This window comes from Culex pipiens, chromosome 3 (genome assembly GCF_016801865.2).
Source record: "Culex pipiens pallens isolate TS chromosome 3, TS_CPP_V2, whole genome shotgun sequence".
Lineage (NCBI taxonomy): Eukaryota > Metazoa > Arthropoda > Insecta > Diptera > Culicidae > Culex > Culex pipiens.
Genome location: NC_068939.1, coordinates 142,199,150 through 142,221,255, shown reverse-complemented (window position 1 = coordinate 142,221,255; position 22,106 = coordinate 142,199,150). Strand labels below are relative to the sequence as shown.

The 22,106-nt window shown below is 37.6% G+C and overlaps 1 protein-coding gene across 1 annotated transcript in view; it reads right to left on the bottom strand.

Annotated features, from left to right (window-relative positions):
* Positions 1 to 22,106, bottom strand: part of LOC120423380 (uncharacterized) — a 101,247-nt gene that overhangs the window by 24,490 nt on the left and 54,651 nt on the right. The window contains exons 6-7 of the mRNA XM_039587164.2: positions 10,118 to 10,360; positions 9,820 to 10,004 (exon numbers count right to left, since the gene is read on the bottom strand). Coding sequence (XP_039443098.1) covers positions 9,820 to 10,004; positions 10,118 to 10,360 — 428 coding nt within the window. The remainder of the gene's footprint in view (positions 1 to 9,819; positions 10,005 to 10,117; positions 10,361 to 22,106) is intronic.

Sequence of the window (22,106 nt, the reverse complement as noted above, 5' to 3'; positions counted from 1 at the left end):
TATTTCTGTTTCATTTTCGATTCTCGGAAAATTCAAAACCCAGGAAAATTGGACTGACAATAAAAAACAAAAATATCAGATCAGATCAGACAAATTCATGTGACATACAAAAACATTAAAATTACAATAAAATACAACTTTTTTGGCGGCACAGATAGGAATTAAACATAAATGTTTATAAACAAAAAAAAACTGGAATTCTAAGACATTTTGATTTTTTTACAGTAGCTTAACTATGTTCATAACTTAGAGATTTTATGATACCGTAAAACGGGGTGACTTTGATAGCCGGGGAGACTTTGATAGGTTTGAGATTTTTCCGCAATATGATGAATACAAATTAAATACGTACGGAATGGTAGTAAATCATACTGAAAGTAGTAGAGAAGTGTTCAAAGTACCTCAAGAAGAACTTTTCATAAAATTTTGAAATGTTTGAAAAGTCAGTTAACTATAATTAAGAAAGTGTTGATGAATAGCAATATTTAAATCTTCTCAAAGAGTCATGTTTTTCTCAACGAACATGATTTTGAATCGGAAAACGGATTGCATTTTTGGATTCTTTGGACAATTTTCTGCTAAGAGAAGGTAAAATAAGTTTGTAAATAATAAATATTATGAGTTTTTGAAACAGTAATCGAAAAAATCCCTTGTTTTACAAGCATTTTCAGTTGAACAAATTTCATATGAAATGTGAAAACTTTTGATGGTTGCTTCTAATTCAGTTTGAAATGCAATATTAATCGATAATTTCATAACCAAAACTAGTTTCAAAGAATTTCAGGCAAATTTCAAACTTTTGAACCATTTTTCCTAAAATTTATATGTTTTTTAATAAAAAGCTTATAAACTTAGTTAACTTAGTTTAAACATTGATTTTTTCCTTGAAAACTATATTAGCAACCTTAGTAATGGTACATTTGACGTAAAAATAAAGTTTAAACACCTAAAATCTGATTTGAACAAGAAAAACGGAATTCAAAATAAGAATTTTTAACGTAACTATTTTTTTAAACACTATTGAAATAACTTTTTTTTCAAAAATGGTGTATGGATCTCATGTGGGCTACACCAGTACATGTTTTAAAAATAATAGTCTTAAGAAAAACCTTAACAGTTGGCAAATATTCCAAAAATAAATTGAAATTCAATCAAAGTCACCCCGGTTTACGGTACTTTTTAGATGGATTAAGAACGGTCTTTTATAAACAATCTCATCTCAGAATTATGTGCATGAATATTAAATATTTATCTGCGTAACGGATAATTTTTATCCATTATAAAATTGTGATTTTTGCGAAAACCGTTGAAAAACTAAATCAACACTCTAAACACTGCATTTCAGCTAAAACCACCCACCCTAATCACCAAACAAAAAAGATTAAGGGGTACATACATTTAGAAAATACCGAAATTTCATATTACGGAAAATTTATCAATCCACTCAAAACATGATTTCCTTTCACTCCTCAAAGTTTCATGTAGATATTTCAAGATTAAAGTAAGTAATAGGCGATTTAAATTTGATATTTTGCAATGCGCAAAGCTAACTGTCAAACTTTCTGAACGTTTTTCTCGAAACACCGAGTTGATTTGCGGGTGCAACGATACCTCAAGATTGGATGAACCAAATTGGCTGAAAATTTTTGATACTGAGAACAGAAAAATATTTTTATCTTTTTTTAAAAATCGGCCTTCGCCATGCACACGGAACCAGTTTAACAAGTCTGCACCAAAAATTTGAGCCGATTTGGTCAAAGCAGTGTTGAGATATCGTGGCACCCGTTTTTTTAAACTGCTAACTTGAAATAGCTATATCTCGGCAATGATACAACCAAATGTCTTGATATTTATTTTGTTATTAGTTAAAAAAGATATTATAGTTCCCTGCAAACAGATTTAAAACTAGTTAAGATGTGTGCTCAAACCAACCCTTGAAATTTTTGCCGATTTACATGTAGTAACCCCTTAACTCAATTAAAAAAAATCTAACATATAAAAACGATTTGATCAAACTAAGAAACGCAAAGGATAATAAGTTTGATTTCTTTAAAACGAATGAACTGCAAAATATCAAACAAACGGGATTTCACTGTACTGTTACCTCCACTTCTGGCTCGATACTCATCGTTTGGTCAGGTTTTGCCGCCCCTTCTGAGCAGAAGATAAAGAGTGGAGACCAACCTCGGTGACTAAATCCGTCCTCCGGCAATCGATTGATCCGGAAAGATTTCACTGTTTGGACCCACCCTCGCACGTGTGGGGAATGTGGATTCACTTTTCATAAGGACGAATTTCTTCAAATTAATTCCAATTCTGACTTCAATATCTACGAATTCGACTAAATTTCTAATAATTTTCACTAAATAAATATTGCAAATGCCCTTTTACATTGTTACTCCCGGCCACATACGAACCGTATGAAGATGTTTATTATTTCCTTTCGATTTTCTGCATTAAAATTCAATAATCTTTCCCCGAAAGACCGCTCCATGGAGGGGAGTTGTTTGCGAAAGATCGAACCAGCTGGATGTGACCCCCGGGCGGTAGCAGCGGTGGAATTTTCGAGGGAGGATGCACTGCAAGCACCGTCGTGTGTAGAATCAGGTATCTTTTGAGTCCGAAGCGTGGCGGAATCGATCTCGATCTGGTTGAAGCTGGTACCTACATGATACCAATTGATTTTACTTGGATTACGAATGCCTAGGGCGAAGTGATGGTGCATGGTGATGGAAAACTTGTATTCGTTCATTGCAAAATGAAGAATGTTTGGTTTATTTGATAATATTCCAATTTATTCTCCTCACCAGATTTTTTTTCAATTTCAAAATAATAAAAAAATGAAAAAAAAACCTTCAAAAGAACGTTGTCCCTGCTAAGTGAACGTGATATGCGCCAACTGCGATGGAAATCCAACGGCCAACTTTCGAAGCATTACACGGAATAATCAACAGCGAATGCTGACGACGTCTAAGCCTGACATAGAATTAAAAAAATATATTTTCTTCAACAAAGATAGGAACTTTTCAGTAAAGCTTACTTACAATCAAAATTCTGCAATTTAGAGTGTACTTACACGTTTTATATCGACAATATTTCCGTGTAAGATCTCAATTGAGAATTTATGACCCCCGTGCCATCGCGGCATGGGTTTGGTGGCCAATGGGCTCAAAAAATGCTAATGAGCCAAAGCTGGAATTACAATCTTAAGCGAAACAATTCAATTAACCCACATGTGTTTATGTGTGTGTGCTGAAAAGCCACAATCACACACGCGGATCTAAACTCCAAACAAATCCTCCCACCAGACAATCCCCGTTGCGTTATAGGTGTTCAACCCCAAAAACCCTTATTGCCAGCCTAGCGATCCAACTGCAGACCTCGGATGGTTGGCATGTTTTGCAATCGGTGTGTATGTGTGTCCAACATACACCATAAACAACATCAAATTTGTGATCATCGACGCCGAAGCTGCTGCCGTCGTTGAGCGCGTCTGCGAGCTCGCTTGAACCTCGGCGGCGAGCATCCCAGGTATCGACGACAGCGGCTGTTCCGCGACTAGTATCGGCACACATGGGTTACCACCTCCTCGGAACCCCCCGCCGCCCCTCAACCAAACCTCTCTGAAATCTTGGCGGCGCATTATAAATATTAAGCATATTGTGTCCGTTGGGCAAGAAAAGTGAGAATTCCACAAACGTTATGCTGTATGTGGCTGTTGCTGCTGCTGGCATAGATATGCTGAGCCGTTCTCTGGGAAATTGCAAAAATTTTTCTGATCAAGCTCAAATGTTGTAGGGCTATTCTGCCCTTGGTCGTATATGCGTACCATATGCAAAAGCGGAGCACCAAAAGCGAGGAATCCACACATTTCTTCCTTCCCTGGAGATTCAGAAATGTATTGCTGTTTGAACATTTATGCTCAAACTCAATTCATTCAACTCCTCATCTCTGCGGTTAACTTCTCGCAGTTGGCTTGGCCGTTTAGAGAAGAAGGATCTTGGAAGTAATCACCCCGACATTCTCCAAGATGCTTTTGAAAGGATGGCTGTGCTAGTGTTAGATCAGACCAGATCAGATCAGATATCAGGGTTGCCAAGTTGCCTGATAGATCTGGGAATGCCAGATATTTCAACTTTCAGCCAGTATAAAGATTTATCATTCTCTGTTATAGATTTTTACAAATGTCTTTCAAATTGAAAAATCTAGAGAAAAATTCTTTAATGTATTTTTTTCCTTTTTGAGCCAGAAAAACAAAAAAAAAAACATCTTAATTCGACAAACTTTTGAATTCAATCATAACTTCCCTCCCTATTCATATAGTTAGATTTTGGAATGCTAGATTTTTCCTAATTTTTTTTCGGCAATTTTTTCAATTTTTGAACCCGGGTTCAGAATCGTCCCAAAAAAATAAGGGGGACGATTTTTTTTAATAACTTCTAATTTGTCAAGAAATAGTTTTCATTATCAATTTCATTTCGATTTGATTGGTGAATAATTAAGATACAATCAGTTCTTTTTCAATTCAATTCATTGAGTACCTTTCAGCTGTGTGCTGCTTCATAATCCATTTTGGAACAATTATTTCTATTTGCGTGAAACTTTGCCCTAAAGAAAAATTAGGATCCTGGTCACGTTTTCGATATCTCGTGACGGAGAGGCAGTACGACCCCTTTTATTTTTGAAAATTTAAAATAGACGTGTTTTTCAGCCATTTTCGTTACTCAATTGTAAAAAATCCTATACCTTTCTTTATTAAGAAAAGGAAAATTGTGAGACCTGACATACGAAGAGAAATTAAATGTTATTTTTGAATCTATAACTTCGTAGAGTTGCCAAGTTATAAAAAAACGTGATTTTTTTTAAATGAAAAACAATGCATAAATTGAAAAAATTTCTCATAAAATGACATGTTCCAAAAATTTTTACAGTCGAGTAACGGAAAATGGGAGATTTTTTAAAACTTGTTTAGTGTTTTTTTTCGATGAAAAATACGTTTTTTCGGAATTCTGAGTACGCCATCAAATCGGGCGTCTAATTTTACAATAAAAGTCCCTTTGACACCAAATTTCTATTTCATCACCGTTTCAGGCTGCAAATTATTGAAAAACACCTCTTTTTTCGCATATTCAAAAATGGAAGGGGTCGTACCGCCCCTCCGTCACGAGATATCAAAAAACGGACCTCGAATTCGTGATCAGGGACAAAAGTTACCCCTTAGGACAAAGTGCTGTGTGAGTTGACGGAGAATTAAAAAATTCAAAAATCTGTATCTTTTAAAGGAATTTTTTGATCGATTTGGTGTCTTCGGCAAAGTTGTAGGTATGGATATCGACTACACTGGAAAAAATGATACACGGTAAAAAAAATTTGGTGATTTTTTATTTAACTTTTTGTCACTAAAACTTGATTTGCAAATACTTCGTAGAATTGCCAAGTTATGAAAAACGTTAGTTTTTTTTTTTTTAAATGAAAAACTATGTATCAATTATAAAAAAAAAACCATTCTGGGTTATTACAGATTCTAAAAGTAAATTAAATTTCGCTTTTAATGACACATCCCACAATTTTAGAGAGTTGAGTTATAGAAATTGGCTGAGGTTTTAAAACATTTTTTTTTCTTATGAAAGGCCGTTGCAAATATTTTTCAAAGTTTATTTCAATATTTATGCAGGTTTTTTTTCGGAATTTTTAATACGTCCTTAATTTATTTCAACTTGCGATATCTCAAATATGTTGTTATGATTTTCAATGTTAAAAATTGAAAATATTGCGAAATTTTTACTCCTTTCAATAAAAATTGTTTCAAAATTATTTAATCAACAATAACTTTTTGGAAGGACTGAAATCACTAAATTTTGACATTTTCAAATGTTGGGCTAAATTTGTAGAGATCATAAAACTTACAAAAATGTCAATTTTTAACATTGAAAATCAACCCAATAGTTTCTGAAATATCGCAAGTTGAAAGTTGAGAGCTTGTTGAGAAAAACTCATTTTTCAAAACAAAAAAAAAAACGGAAAAATTTAAGAGTTTGTAGACTATGTGCTAAGAACCTTCAGCCCGATAAAAAAGTCTAAATTGGAAAATTGTAGGAATTATTTTTGGCAGGATTGCTTTTCCTTCGTAAAGTATTTTGCATTTTTCTAAATATTTAGAACTCTGGTACCAGATTTTGCACCATCTTAAACTCCAGCATATTTTTGTCCCTTGTATCATTTAATTTTTTCTTAATCTTATTTTTTATCAAAAAATATCAAAAAAATGGAAAAAAAATTTTTGAATTCAACTTTTAGTGCTCAAAATCAAATAAATCAAATGAAATCAAACAAAAATAAGGAAAAAAATCCGTGTATCCACTTTTTCTGAAAAGTTTCAGTCATGCCGAAGACACCAAATCGATCAGAAAATTTATTCTCAAGACACAAATTTTCGAATATTCTAATGCCAAATTTGTATGCCCAGCCCTCAAAATTGTATGGAGTGTTGCATGGAAAACCTATGATGCAAAATGGCTTCTTTTAACATAGGGAATGCATGGACAAAGTTTCATTCGAATCAAAAAATACAAAGAAAAGTCGATGTGCAGTGTAACTAACATCACAATAATACAACCTAGTTTTTTTTTTTTCAAATAACAATAGTGGTTTTGAGTTACTGTTCAAATCTATTAGGAATTTCCGATTACATAGCAAAAACATTCAAATGGATTTTTGACAAAGAACTTTGTCCTAAGGTTTCTATACGTGGTGTCAATCCAAAATTTTCGCGAAGCGAAAACGTTACGTGACGAATTCCCCTCTCGGCAAATTTCCCCTCTTTTTGGTGCACGCCGGTTGGATGAACGAACGTTTCCCAATCAGTCAATCGAGAGACGTGAGATTGATGTATCTAAAATCACCCCCACTCCACCTCATAATTTTCGGATCGTCGACGAGCCAACAAAACTCGGCTCGGTCGGTCCCGAAAATTCATTCTATTGCTGGACGTCGACGAGAACACATCAGAAGCAGATGGCCTGGTGGCCCGGTAACAGACGGCCTGGAGGTTCGGGAGCAGATGGCTTGGAGGCAAGGACCAGCTAAGACATGGCAGTCGCGGGAGTCGATCATTGGAACTGGCCACCACCTGGACTGGAGTGGCCGGAGGCCCCAGGGATGTTCCGATGGGGGGACATTTTCCGGACCGTAAGAGTTGGGGCAATATGGGTATCAAACTTTATGGCTTTTGATACCGGACATGAAATTTTACATTTTGGCAGTAGTGGCCACAATCCGGAGTGGCCGGAGGCCCCGCGGATGTTCCGATGGGGGGACATTTGCTGGACCGTAAGAGTTGGGGCAATATGGGTATCAAACTTTATGGTTTTTGATACCGGATATGAAATGTGACATTTTGGCAGTAGTGGCCACAATCCGGAGTGGCCGGAGGCCCCGCGGATGTTCCGATGGGGGAACATTTGCTGGACCGTAAGAGTTGGGGCAATATAGGTATCAAACTTTATGGTTTTTGATACTGGACATGAAATTTAACATTTCTGCAGTAGCGGCCACAATCCGGAGTGGCCGGAGGCCCCGCGGATGTTCCGATGGGGGGACATTTGCTGGACCGTAAGAGTTGGGGCAATATGGGTATCAAACTTTATGGTTTTTGATACTGGACATGAACTTTGACATTTCGGCAGTAGTGGCCACAATCCGGAGTGGCCGGAGGCCCAGCGGATGTTCCTACTGGGGGACATTTGCCGAACCATAAGAGTAGGGGCAATATGGGTATCAAACTTTATGGTTTTTGATACTGAGTATGAAATTTGACATTTCGGCAGTAGTGGCCATAAACCGGAGTGGCCGGAGGCCCCGCGGATGTTCCGATGGGGGGACATTTGTCGAACCATCAGATTAGGGGCAATATGGGTATCAAACTTTATGGTTTTTGATACTGGATATGAAATTTGACATTTCGGCAGTAGTGGCCACAATCCGGAGTGGCCGGAGGCCCCGCGGATGTTCCGATGGGGAGACATTTGCCGAACCATAAGAGGTGGGGCAATATGGTTATCAAACATTATGGTTTTTGATACTGAATATGAAATTTGACATTTCGGCAGTAGTGGCCATAAACCGGAGTGGCCGGAGGCCAGGGGATGTTCCGAGGGGGGGGGGGGACATTTGCCGAACCATAAGAGTAGGGGCAATATGGATATCAAACTTTATGATTTTTGATACTGGATATGAAATTTGACATTTCAACAGCAGTGGCCACAATCCGAAGTGGCCGGAGGCCCCGGGGATGTTCCGATGGGGGGACATTTGCCGAACCATAAGAGTAGGGGCAATATGGGTATCAAACTTTATGGTAATTATGAATCTAGTGAATCTTGGGAAATTTGGACCAGACAATGTCATCGAAAATTTCAACAACCATCTTGCAAAGTTCTTTGTCATACTGGTCATGTGTAACATAACCACCTGCACCTTTTTTTTTTCAAAAATACTTGGTTTTGTGTATTTTTTTTTTATTTTTGATTTTTTAAACTTTTTGCAACAATATATATGACAAATTTACGATGATTTGAAAGCCGTCGCATAAACGTAAAATTGGAGTATTTTGTTTAGAAAATACGTTAATTTGTGAATGTTTCGAGTATTGCAAAAAACTTAAACTGTATCAAATATAAAATTGAAATAGTTCTTTGATGGCGAAAACTTGTTGCGCGCAAACCCCAGAGAATCGCTCTCCCGAGAGTGCAGACAGCATCCTAGCTGGCCAAACCATGCTGCAAATCCAACCAGCCAGCGCGCTTCTCTGCGCGGGGATTGCTCTCAGAGTGGGGGAGCATAAAATGTTGGCGTCTGGCCGAGCCGTTGTGTCACTGCGAGGTACTGTTTAACCTATTCAGTGACCTCCTTATTAGAGTTGGGAACCTCGCCCCATTTGCGAGTCGCCGAGCTTCCCTGGTCCAGGACTGTTTTTGATGGGAGTTTTTTTGTTTTCTCTGTCGCGGGTTCAGCAGCTCAGTTGTGCGCTATGTTTCGATTGACCGGAAAGTTTAATTGAAGATTGGAAAAGTCACTTTGGTTGAGCGATACTTTGTTGCAATGAGTAGGGAACTCTCTTTCAAGTTTCAATTTAATGAAATTTTATCCTTATAAAACATTAAGCAAGGCTAATTTTCAGCTCAAATTTCGATGACCACTTTTTCCTAGACATGGCCGTGGGAATCGACCACAGCGCGCTCGCAACACGCTCATTAGCCGATCGCAGGTCCCACTTGGGCAATCTAATCTATATCACCATATTCCTAAAAGCACTGCAACACTACACTTTTTCTCTCAATCGCGGATCTTGTCCATCATATAAACAGCAAAAAACGTTAGTGTCCTAATCTTAATACGTCGTCCCTTCATCTTGAAAAAAAAACGGGCATCAAACTCAACCCAAGGGGGAACCGAAAACCGGCCTGATTTTATGGACAACTATAACTCCGCTCTAACGCTAGTTGCGCCAGTTGGCTCCTTAATAGCGGCGACCTCTCTTCGTAGAATGGCCAGGCACCGTCGTCGCGCGGATTGAATGGTCATCTTTGTCTTATGACTCTTGCTGTGGGAGACCAGGGGGGGCTTGCGTAACGCTTGATTTGAAACGACCTGGTTTATGATGAGACCTGGTCCGCGGAGTTTCTCATGAATAATTGATCTTTCATTCAAATTTCACGGGATTTTGCTAAATTGGCACTCAGCGTGGCCAGACAGCAGCGTGCGACCCAGCATGGCACTGTAACTAAACTTCGAGTTGACCGTTGGATAGTTTGGACTCACTTTCTATCGACGTGCACAATCTTCATGTCCATCGAGTGGATCGTGGTGAACACGTTCGTGGCCCCCTGGACGACGCACTCCCGCGTCTCGGGCATCGCGATCGGCGTGCAGGTCGCGATGAACACCGGCTCGTTCCGGCTGCACAGGGGCAGGTACGACAGGTAGTGACCCTGGACGAGGACGACCTGCAATAAAGACGGAGAGAAGTGGTTTAAAAAGCGTCTAAGGACTTGCTCAACGTCTTCTAAGTTTAATCAGTAGCAACCATAACATCATAAATGCATTTTACGTTTCTCACCTTCTGATCGCCGAACCGCATCTGGCGGCGCGCGTTCCGGCTGACGTTCATCCGGCACAGGAACATCCGCTGCTCACCGTCCAGCTGGGTGCCGTGCGTTCCGTGGTGGTGGTGCCCGTGGTGCAGCGCCGACGCACTCGTTTGGTGCTGCGGAACGCCCCGGCCTAGCTCGGCCTGGATCGCGCCGTGGTCCTGCTTGTCGATGATGTCGTACACCGAGTCACCATGGATCAGCAGGTCCTCCTGAAATGGGGAAGAAAAAGTAGAAGGTCGTTCATTAATTGCTACAAAATTGCAACATCTTGTTGTACAGTGAAGCCTTCATGGTTTGACATCCCCCAGATTGAAATTTAACAAACAAATTACATATTTCTAATAACTACCTCATTTTTCGCAAACAAAAACAAAAAACGCTTGTCAAAACATTGATATTTTACTGTTTTCAACAATCGCAAAAACCAACATCGATCCGACTATCTTTCTCTCTGCAAACATTTCCCCAAGCTGTCATTCAATCAACAACCTCCTCCCGTCAACCAGTCTCCCCCCTCCCACAGAGCTGTCATGAGAAATTACAGAAAATCCATCACATTAGATCACCTGCAAGACCCTCCCCTTTCGGGGTGGTCCCAGCAACTCATCAACCTTAATCCAAACTCTCTTCGCCGGCAAGTGTGGTGAGTCGGGAGGTGACCGAACTGGGGAGGGGGGCTCATCATCGAGCACATGCCTCTGTGCTGTTGCGAACAGGCATTGGGGCGAAATGAAGCTAAAAAAAAATCAACGTCATTTGCTGTGCCATTTCATGCGGCAATTCCCACCACCCCTCTTCGTTTCGCTGAATTGCACTGGCACACACCGACTGGGGTAAAAAGCTCGGGTAAGCGAAACCAACCGTGTGGGCTCCACCTTGTTTTTCAAAAGTTTTTTTGTGTGTTATTGTGGCAGTAAGCATCACCACTGTCCGGGGGGCTCCCAAAGAGGTGAGTTTACTATTTCAGTGAGGAAATGTTTTGAATTCTCATTAAGGGGTTACATACATGTAGAAAATCACACAATTTTATACTACAGAATATTTGTTACATCCACTCAAAACATGATTATTTATCAATTTTGAAAGTTTCATGAGGATGTTTCATGATTAAACTGAGTAAGAGACGATTTAAGCTCAAAATTTTGCCATGCGCAAAGCGGGCTGTCAAACTTTGTTGGCGTTTTTCTCTAAACCCCGAGTTGATTTACGGGTGCCACGATATCTCGAGATGGGATGGACAAAATTGGCTAAAATTTGACGTGAAGACTCTTAAGATGTATCCCGTGTGCATGACGGAGCCCAATTTTTTTTAATTTGTTTAAAAAAAATAAAAAATTAACGATCTTTTATATGAAAAACACAAAACTATTTTTATCTTTTATCAAAATAACTTTTTTGAAAATCGGGCTTCGTCATGCACACGGAATCGGTTTAACGAGTCTTCACCAAAATTTTGAGCCGATTTGGTCAAGACAGTGTTGAGATATCGTGGCACTCATTTTTTGAAACTGCTAACATGAAATTGCTATATCTCGGTAATGATGCAACCAAATATGTTCAAACTTGTTTTGTTAGTTGGTGAAAATGTGTAATTAAATGCCCTGAAAAATGAATTGAAGTGTGCGCTCATACTAACGTCTGACTTTTTTTTTGCCGATTTACGTGTATCTAACCCCTTAAATAGCCTAAAATAAACCGACTTAAAATGTCTTTTTGTCTTTTTTTAACGCTTATTCTTGACATTTTTCCTAATTTTCCTGGCGATTTTTGTTTTGAATATTACGCCATTTTGAAATATTAGTCTTGATTTAAAAATTTTGAAAATATTTTTTTCGAAAAGATTGAAAAATTTCACGAATGTTTTATGTTTTAACATCGAAAATCGGACCATTAGTTGAGATATCGACATTAGAAAATGGTGGGTTTTTTGGGTGAGACTTAAAAAACTTCAATTTTCCTGTTTCTTTTTGTTTAAGCTCCTGAATCTCAGTAACCAAAGGTCCAATATAGCAAATTTTCTGAACTTTTCAAAAAAAATATTTTCAGAGATGGTCACTTATGGTCACTATTTTTAAAAATCAATTTACTGCAAATATTTCGCTAAAATCAAACTTTCGGTGGCAATATCTTGAAAACGGAAGCCTTTATCAAAAAATCTGTAAAGTGCTTTTCGATTGCAAATTCAATTTTACATAATAAAGTTAGGTCAAATTTTATTTCGCATGAAATTTCGTTTTTTTCAAAAATCACTATGTTTTCAAAAAATCATAACTCGGCGGCAGATTTTTTGACCATACTTCTCAATGGCTCAAAAGAAGCGATTTTAGTCCTCAAAAACATATAAAAAAATCTCGAAAATCAAAAAATACGTATTTTGGAAAATTGAGTTTTTGTGAAAAAAAGTCAATAAAAAAAACGGCAAATTTTTTTTCCGTGTACCTATTTTTTTTTTCAATAGTCCTCAACAATACCTACAACTTTGCCGAAGACACCAAATTGATCAGAAAATTCACTCAAAAGTTACAGCTGTTTGAATATCTACGTACCATTTTTGTATGGACAGCTGCCAAAATTGTATGGAGACTTGTATGGGTGAACCAGTGACACAAAATAGTTTCTTTGGTCATAGGAAAGGCCCCACAAAGTTTGAGCCAAATCAAAAAATACAAAAAATAAAAATTGTCGAAATTGGCCAATTTCGAAAAGAATTGCTCTACTACAAATGGTCCATTTTTAGTCCATTTTTTATAGTCCATTTTTTTAGGTTCAAATAAATATTCATTGTACTTAGTTTATAAACTTAAAAAAAATGTATAAACTTTAGGTAAACGAGTCCAGTGCCCGGTCCTATTGATCCACACAGGCAGACAAACCGATTTTAAATCATGAGTAAAAAAATACAAACTTATTATGAAATTTGTTTCACTAAAAAGCCTAGAGTTAAACATTGTCCAAATATGATATCACCGTACATTTTAAATTTTGAAACCGTTATTGTCTATCAGAAAATCCGAAAATGCACTCCGTGTCCTGATTAGAATTCATTTTATAAGATAATCTTACACAATAATATTATTTAAAACCTTTAAAAATTGATAGAAAATTGCATTGTAGCATATTTTGATCACTTCTCTATCGCACTGAGATTGTTTCCAAGCATTTTGAAATTTGAATAACAAGCCATATTTTCAACAATTAACTGAACAAAGTGTGTTAAAATGTATTTTACACTAGTTGTTCTGCAATCATTACTTTTCGAAAAAATAGCTATTCGCGGTTACATAAAATTCACTAAATTTTATGTTATTTTGGAATTAACCCCAATACGCTATAGATGATTCTAAACGCAGGGGAATGCATTTTACATTGATTTCAGTTGATAGCTTCGCTTCGCTTCGCTAGGAGACGGTGATTTTAGCGGATTGCAGACTGGAATTCGCCATGTTAAGTGATGATTGTCTAAGCCCAAGTTGCCTAGGAATTGATAACTGGGAAAAGAACCAACTCCACCTGAACCAGATTCTCAACACCATGACAGCCGTCCATTGCCGGCCGCTCCCATCTCCACCGCGCACCAGGGACAAGGAAAGGGATTTGGAAGACGGGAAGTGTTGATGCTCCACTTTTTTCAGAGTATTAAGGGAAAATCTCCACGGTATCCTCAAGTAAGTTTCGCTTGGAGTTGGACGGTTTTTGGGAAGGTAAAAGGTCTAGGATACGCTCTAAGCAAGCGTTGCGACCATTGGCATGGTGTGTTTAAGGGCTATAGTTTTATTCTCAAGGCAAGCAATCGGATGCTGCTGTAGAGACAATTCCCGTTTAATTACATTGGATTTTGATTATTATTCTCAAGGCAAACATCTGATGTTGCTGTCGAGACAATTCCCGTTTAGTTTTAAATTTTAATCAATCAGTTCAAGCCTAGACAGCTGGCTGTGGAAAGCTTGATCTGTCCAAAAGAGCATAAAACTATGTAAACCACTTGAATTAAACGCGTCCGTTGTTAATATGCGATTTCATTCTCTCTCATTTTAAAGAAATATGTAGCGAATTTATCGAATATAGAATGCATACAAGACGCGATTTTAAATAAAACAAAAGAAAACACAAAAAAACGGCCACGCATCTTCGCTCCTTCCACAGAACTAGAAATTAATTATTTTAAAGAAAAACTATGTAAATAATCTAACAGGAAATAAATAATGTTGTAAATGCGCGATTCACGTGAATTATGATTCATGTTGAAGGAATCTACCGGTGTTAGAAAAAGGTACACACATACATACACACACACACACACACACACACACACACACACACACACACACACACACACACACACACACAACACGGAACAAACTCACCGGAGTCATGCTTGATTTTTGAAATCCACAGGAGCAGTTGCAAAGATAGCTACAGATTTTTCTTCCTTTGTACAGCGCGCTCTCTGGTGGTTAGTAGCGGAATCTTATCCCAAACAAAGAAGCAAAGAAAATGCTGGATGACGTAGTTCGTTTCCCGACGAATGCACTGGGATTTAGGCACACGAAATCCCGTCTAAGCACTGAGTATTTCTCTAATATTCCACTATGTACATCACGTATACGGTCTGAACTTTAACAAAAACAAATAATAATACGATAGCACTTGAAAAAACACCAAAAATCAACAAAATTTCCGCGGACCGCGACGCGCTTGCAACCGACTGAAATGGCAGTGCTGCCGACCCTCCTTTACATTGATTTCAGTTGATTGCACTTAAATTTTCATTTTCCTTTCATCCTTCAAGTTTAAAAAAAAAAAATGTTTTGCCATCTGATTTATCGAGCCGGGCCGTAGGGGGAGGGGGACATTAAATTTCACCATAATTAATAATTTTTGATCAAAAATTTAACAGTGTACCTAGCAACGATTATTACATTATTTTGTTGTTGAATTTTGATACTTTTTAAAAACATGATATGAGCAAAATAATTTCGCTTGGAAAATTGTATTCAACATTGCATTAGAAAAAAATGCGAAAAGAGCAAAAATTGAACCATTCGACAGTTTCCATTGAATGACACAAATTCTACCCCGGGGAAAAACCACGTGTTTGATTCGCTTTTCAGCGACAAACGCTTGCGCACTTGCTGGATTATTACCTTTATTTATGCAATTATTTATCCGCTAAGATCTTATCAGTGGCACTCGCGTGGTGGCGTTGTCCACCATCGCCACCGCGGCGGTGTCCGTTACGGGAAACCCTCTAACAAGTCTGTACCTTTGCTCTGTGACCAACGACGACGACGACGATGACGGTCGGAGGTTTCATTCATGTCACGTCGTTAATGAGTAAATAAATAAGAGGGGCGCACTTTAATTGATTTTCATCGCTGCCGCTGACCAACGACGACGGCCGGAAAGTTCCTGACTGGGAATCGATAACAGCCGCGGCAGCCGGTTCTCCTTGAACCCCACCGCCGCCGTGACAGCAGCATCGAATCCCACCTCAGCTGACGCAGTGCTCGTATGAAGCTGTCACCTGGCTGCTACACAGAACATGACAAACTGTGGGGACCAACTCTGCGCTGTGGCCACGCTTAATTGTACAAATTTTTCAAATGCTCCTCGCGCCAGGTCTATACGGCCAGGTTGACGACGGAGTGTTGCACTTGCTCGAACGGCCATAAATTAGAGGTAATAAGTCATAAACTACCAACGACTGTCATAATTGTCAGGTGTTTCGTATGCAACGGGGGTACCCCCTTCGGAGATATATGCAAAGTTAAGGCTCTTGTTTGGGGAGCGCAAAACATGTGTTTCCCATTCACAGAGAGAGAGAGAGAGAGAGAGAGAGAGAGAGGGCGAAGGAATCCTCCAATATCTTGCGAGGGGGGTCGGTCCCGGCGACGAGTGCCCATGACTCAAATCGGTTTCGCTCTACGGCATAATTTATGTGACACACTAATAGATTTAGTGAACTTTAAATAGGTGCCTACATATTTTGCGAATGGTTTCAGGCAATGAGATATGATAATACATGTGAACATGGTCGCAATTTCTTCCCCTTTGCGCGATCCAACGGGGCAGCAGGTTCGGGTCGTGTGGCTCCAAGGTGGAACGCGAACGCGCTGGTCTATGGAAGGACATGAGTTCTGATCGTTGTCAACCGAAGCCCTGTGAAACATGTGAATGTGTACATTATTGGTACATGGGGTCTGGAAATAAAACGTGTGACATATAGATCACTTTATTGGGAAACACTTATAAATGATTCAGTTCAAGAAATCGACAAGAATGTGTAGTTTTGAAGTGCAATCAAGACATTATTATTTGTGCGAATATTCGAAAATCATGGAAAAAATAGTTTCATCATTTTGGATGTGTGCGATTTTGTGACACGTCCTACTTTTTTACGGCAAACGTGTGACAAGATAGCACAGAAGCAACGATGTGAAATTAAAAGGGCAGATAATATTACAAATATTCTTTTGGTAATGTAACAGGGATTCAATCACTTGAATTTGACCAATTTGGGGACTCTTAACACAAAAATGAACTCATCAATTATCCATTTTGATCTTATGGGCAGTTCATGAGTTGTATTTGAGTATAGCGAACCTAAATCAGTCAAATACCTTTACCTTTTACATTACCATGTGAATATTAGAGTGATCCAAATTTGGGTACCCCCGGTGCTACACCCTGGTCCCCGTGAAATTTGCTATTTGTTAGCATGAAAATCACTAAACCTTATTATCGTCATCTGGAGTAAATCGATAGACTCTTTAAAACTTCATTATCCTGATTGTTTTATTCTCATAAGGCTTTCTAGGCGCAGTGAAAAAATATATAATTTAACTTAAAAATTACGAATTTCTCGTCACATGATGCAAACAATGACCGAGCTCGAGCTGCCACAGCCCTGCGAAGTAAGTTGGCTGACATATCGGGCGGTCAGTCAAAAACCAGTCGCCTGACCAAAAACTTTTGCTAGAAAGAGATAGGAAATCTAATGCAAACAAACCTCCAGCTGTGATGTAAACATACTTTGAATGTGCTGATAAATTTCTGACTAGAAAGCCTTATTGCATGGGTTATTCTCCGCCAACTCACACACCAGTTGGCCCGACCACCCTTTTGTCTTTGATCAGGAATCCAAGCTCTATTTATCGATATTTTGTGCTGGAGGGGCGGTACGACCCCTTCCATTTTTTAACATTCGAAAATAGTAGTTTATGCAACAAGTTGCGAAAACGAGATTTTTTCGGCACGAGTCGTACATTTATCCAACGAGGTTTACCGAGTTAGATAAATACAACGAGTGCTGAAAAAATCAAGTTTGGCAACGAGTTGCTTACAACATTTTATGCAATTCCGAAAAAAACGATTTTTAAATGGAATGTCAAACATTCATGTGTTAATTAAATTCACTGTTAAAAACAATTTTGAAAAATGTTACTTTTCGATACAAGTGTTGAAACAATCAACTTTTCAGCACCCATTTCAGTGCTGAAAAGTAGGACTTTTCGACACTGGAATTAAAAGGTATTAATTTGAAAATTTGTTATTTTTGGTAGCTAACCCTCGATTTGAAAAATCGCCAAAAATCATTTTTTCACCAATTTTTTGGTTTTAAAAAGCATTGGAAAGAAGAAATCTTAAAATTTTAGAAAATTTATGGGTTGGAAGTTTTACTTATTTTATGTGACTTTGGCAATATTTTTTAAAATTTAATTTTTTTAGGGGTCAACTTTGGCTGTGTGTTTTTGCTAACATTTTGTATGTTTTAAGTAAAGAGAAGTATGCTTAAATTTTCTGGTGTTCCAGCCTATGCCCCTACGCATTTTTATACAATTTAAATGAGAAGGGTGCCATTTAATAGCAGAAAAGTGAAAAACAAGCAAAAAATTTAAAAAGTGACTGTAAAACATGAAAAAATAGATAGGAAAAATAAAATGATATGAGGTGGTAGAATAGGCCAAATACTACCAAAAACAAACATAAACTAAACAAGATAGAGACAAATTAAAATACTAAAAATTTAAACGAGAAAAACATAAAATAGGAGAAGTAAAGTTTTTCGTAGAACAAAAGTTGCTCAAAATGACCTCCTGAACACGGGAAAGATAAAAAAATCGAAAAAATTGGGCAGTAGAGGGTTGAAAATAGGCCGTTTCGTTTCTCCAGCAGGACAGGAAAAGTTTACAGTTTTACAGCGGGATTGCAAAATAGTAGTTTATGCAACAAGTTGCAAAAAGAGGATTTTTTCAGCACGAGTCGTACATTTACCCAACGAGGTTCACCGAGTTGGATAAATACGAAGAGTGCTGAAAAATCAAGTTTTGCAACGAGTTCCATACAACATTTTTTGCAATTCCAAAAAAACACACACTGAGTGAAATTTTATGTCAAATTTTCATGTATTTTGTCAATAAATCGTTTAAATCAAAAAAACTAACTTAATCCACCTATGTGGTTGTTGCCTTCCTCACTTTTTACCAACATTTGGTGATATGATGGGTTTGGAAACAAATTCTATCTATATTTTATATATATATATACAAAATTTCGACGGTTTTGTTTGGAGCGGCCGTGGCTGACTGGTTACGGTGTTCGCTTTGTAAGCGAATGGTTCTGGGTTCGATGCCCACCTGCTCCCAACGAGAAAGAAAAATTTGAAATGATGATGATGTTAAAATTATGTTTTGATCACAGGAGGCTGAATAAGCAAAAAAGTCAAAAACGTCAACAAACGAAAAAAAGGCAAAACGAACTTTGTCAGGTAAGGCTTGTTTCTCAATAAAAAAATACACAAATGTCACTTAAGCGGTCATAACTTGGGACTGAGCACTGTCTGATCTTCAATGTTTTGGACTCATTAGAAAGGTCTTTTGATTACCTAACCAACGATCGGTCGGAAGATGGATCCGGACATAGTTTACATACATTTAAGTGAGATCCGGCATCAAAAAAGTACATAAATATCACTTAAGTGGTAATAACTTGAGACAGGGCTGCCAGATCTTCAATGTTTTGGACTCATTGGAAAGGTTTTTTGATTACCTACCCAACGATGGGCTGGATGATGGATCCGGACATAGTTTACATACATTTAAGTGAGATCCGGCTTCAAAAAAGTACATAAATACCACTTAAGTAGTCATAACTCGAGATAGGGTTGCCAGAACTTCAATGTTTTGGACTCGTTGGAAAGGTCTTTTGATAAACTAACCAACGATGGGTCGGGTGATGGGTCTGGATGTAGTTTACATGCATTTATGTGAGATCAGATTCGCAACTCTGACACTTTTTTATACGTAACTTTTGAACTTCTTATCGGATCTTCAAACAATTCAATAGTGCAGTATGAGGCACCAAACCGGATCGAATGCAACTTATTTGACTTAAATCGCATCAGCCAGTGCCGAGAAAACTTGGCAAGAATTTTGAACACCAAGGGGAATACGCACACACATACACACACACACACACAGATATTTGTTCAGTTTTCGATTCTGAGTCGATAGGTATACATGAATACAGGTCTACGAGCTGTTTTTCAAAAGTTCATTTTTCCAGCAGGATTATAGCCTTACCTCAGTGAGGAAGGCAAAATGTTGAAAAGTGTTACTTTTCGAAACAAGTGCGGAAAAGTTCAACTTTTCAGCACCCATTTGATTGCTGAAAAGTAGAACTTTTCAGCATTTATTTTGAAAAGTAGCAACACTTTTCAAAATAAATGCTGAAAAGTTGAATTTTTCAGCACTTGTTTCGAAAAGTAACACTTTTCAACATTTTTTTTTGATTTAAACGATTTATTGACAAAATACATGAAAATTTGACTTAAAATTTCACTCAGTGCGTTTTTTTTTTGGAATTGCAAAAAATGTTGTATGGAACTCGTTGCAAAACTTGATTTTTTCAGCACTCTTCGTATTTATTCAACTCGGTGAACCGCGTTGGGTAAATGTACGACTCGTGCTGAAAAAAATCTCTTTTTGCAACTTGTTGCATAAACTACTATTTCAATAATCAGCAGCCTGAAATTGGTGTTAAAGAGAATTTAATGTAAAACTGAACGACCGTTTTGATGGCAAATTTCGAAAAAAAACGTATTTTACATCGAAAAAACATGCGAACCTAGTTTTCCGCTACTCGACTGTAAAAAAATTGAGACATGTCATTTTAAGTGAAATTTAACGGTTTTTTGAATCTGCAATAACCCTGAATAGGCATTTTTTCATTCAGAAAAAAGTTTCAATTTTATAATTTCGTGTTTTTTGGACCTTTTCAGGGTTATTTTTCAGGGTGTTTCGAAGCTGATAGATAAGTTCTATAAGAGCAACAAATTGAATTGTATCAAATCAATTTATGCTATTACATTTTTTTCCAATTTTGTTTCAAGAGATTGTGGTCAAAAAGTTGAGTTATTCTATCCTTCCTTTAATTTTAGGAATTCCCGGGAAATGTACAGTTTTTTTTTAACTAAAACTGCAATGTTTTTCATCTTCTCATTTTCGTTTTGCTTAGAGCAGTATTTTTTTTAAATGTTTTTTTTTTGGGAAATTGACGAAAACGGCATTTTTCGGACAAAGCTGCTATGGCCAAAAAAGACGGATCTTATTATGTTGGCAAGGCAGCCCTCCGTGCTGAGCACCAAATTTATTTTTGAAGATGAGGTGCTAGAAAAAAATAGAGTTCGAACTTCATAATTTTATTAGAATTACAAATTATTGAAACTAAGTTGAGTTAGATTTGAAGACATTTTTTAATTTTAATTTAAGGCTGGTTCTCACTCGGAAAAGAGCTTTGTTTTTTTGTTGCTATTTAAAAGTTACTGATTTAAAAATATATTTCAAAATGGCTGAAATGAAAAAAAAAAAATCAAATATGTTTTTTTGCAATTCCGTTTTAAAACTTCCTACTTTTCCTGCCATTCTCGCGTGACGAAACAGCCTACTTTTATCTACTAAAACTTACAGAATCGAATAGAAACACATTTCAAAACAAATGCTGAAAAGTTCTACTTTTCAGCACTGAAATGGATGCTGAAAAGTAGAACTTTTCAGCACTAGTTTTGAAAAGTAATACTTTTCAACATTTTTTTTGGATTTAAACGATTTATCGACAAAATACATGAACATTCGACTTATAATTTCACTCAATGGGTGTTTTTCAGAAATGCAAAAAATGTTGTATGGAACTCGTTGCAAACCTTGATTTTTTCAGCACTTGTCGTATTTATCCAACTCGGTGAACCTCGTTGGATAAATGTACGACACGTGCTGAAAAAATCTTCTTTTTGCAACTTGTTGCATAAACTACTATTTTCTGTTGTTTAATGTCAAAAACAAAATAAATACGAAATACATAAAACAGTGTTAATTGAAAAAGTAACAGTAGGGAAGTAACTCTAGCATTGTGTAGAAAATATAATGATATAAGGATAAAAAAAAACACTTTGGTCTGTGTTTCACAATTTTAAAAATATTTGATTATTTTTTTGTGAGTTGATTTCTTGTTTAAAGAATGATGCTGTTTGAGTGGTAACTAGCTTGTGTTTAATTTCAAAACTGATTAATTACTGCAAAATAGGTTAAACCATTCCAGCGGAATTCCACCTCTCACATCCAGAAAAGGATTTGCAGCTCATCAGTACCTATGTCCGTCCGCCCAGCGCGTCAGAAATCTCCAACAAGCTGTCCTCCCGTGATTGCTAAAACAAACATGCCCGTGCTCTCTCTCACTCAGGTTGGTTGCGTACGCGCGCGCGCGCAAATCACGCGGTAATTACAGCGCAAACATGTTCATTTTGTGCCGCTTAACTCGCAACACTCTTTCTCGCTCTCAAATGAATTTTCCCTTTTTCTTTTTGTTTATGAGAGGGAAAAAAGTGGGGAAAATAAAGAGCGAAGCTGAAGTTGATGGCTGTTCCACCTGAGTGAGCATTATGACAGCCCCCGGGGAACA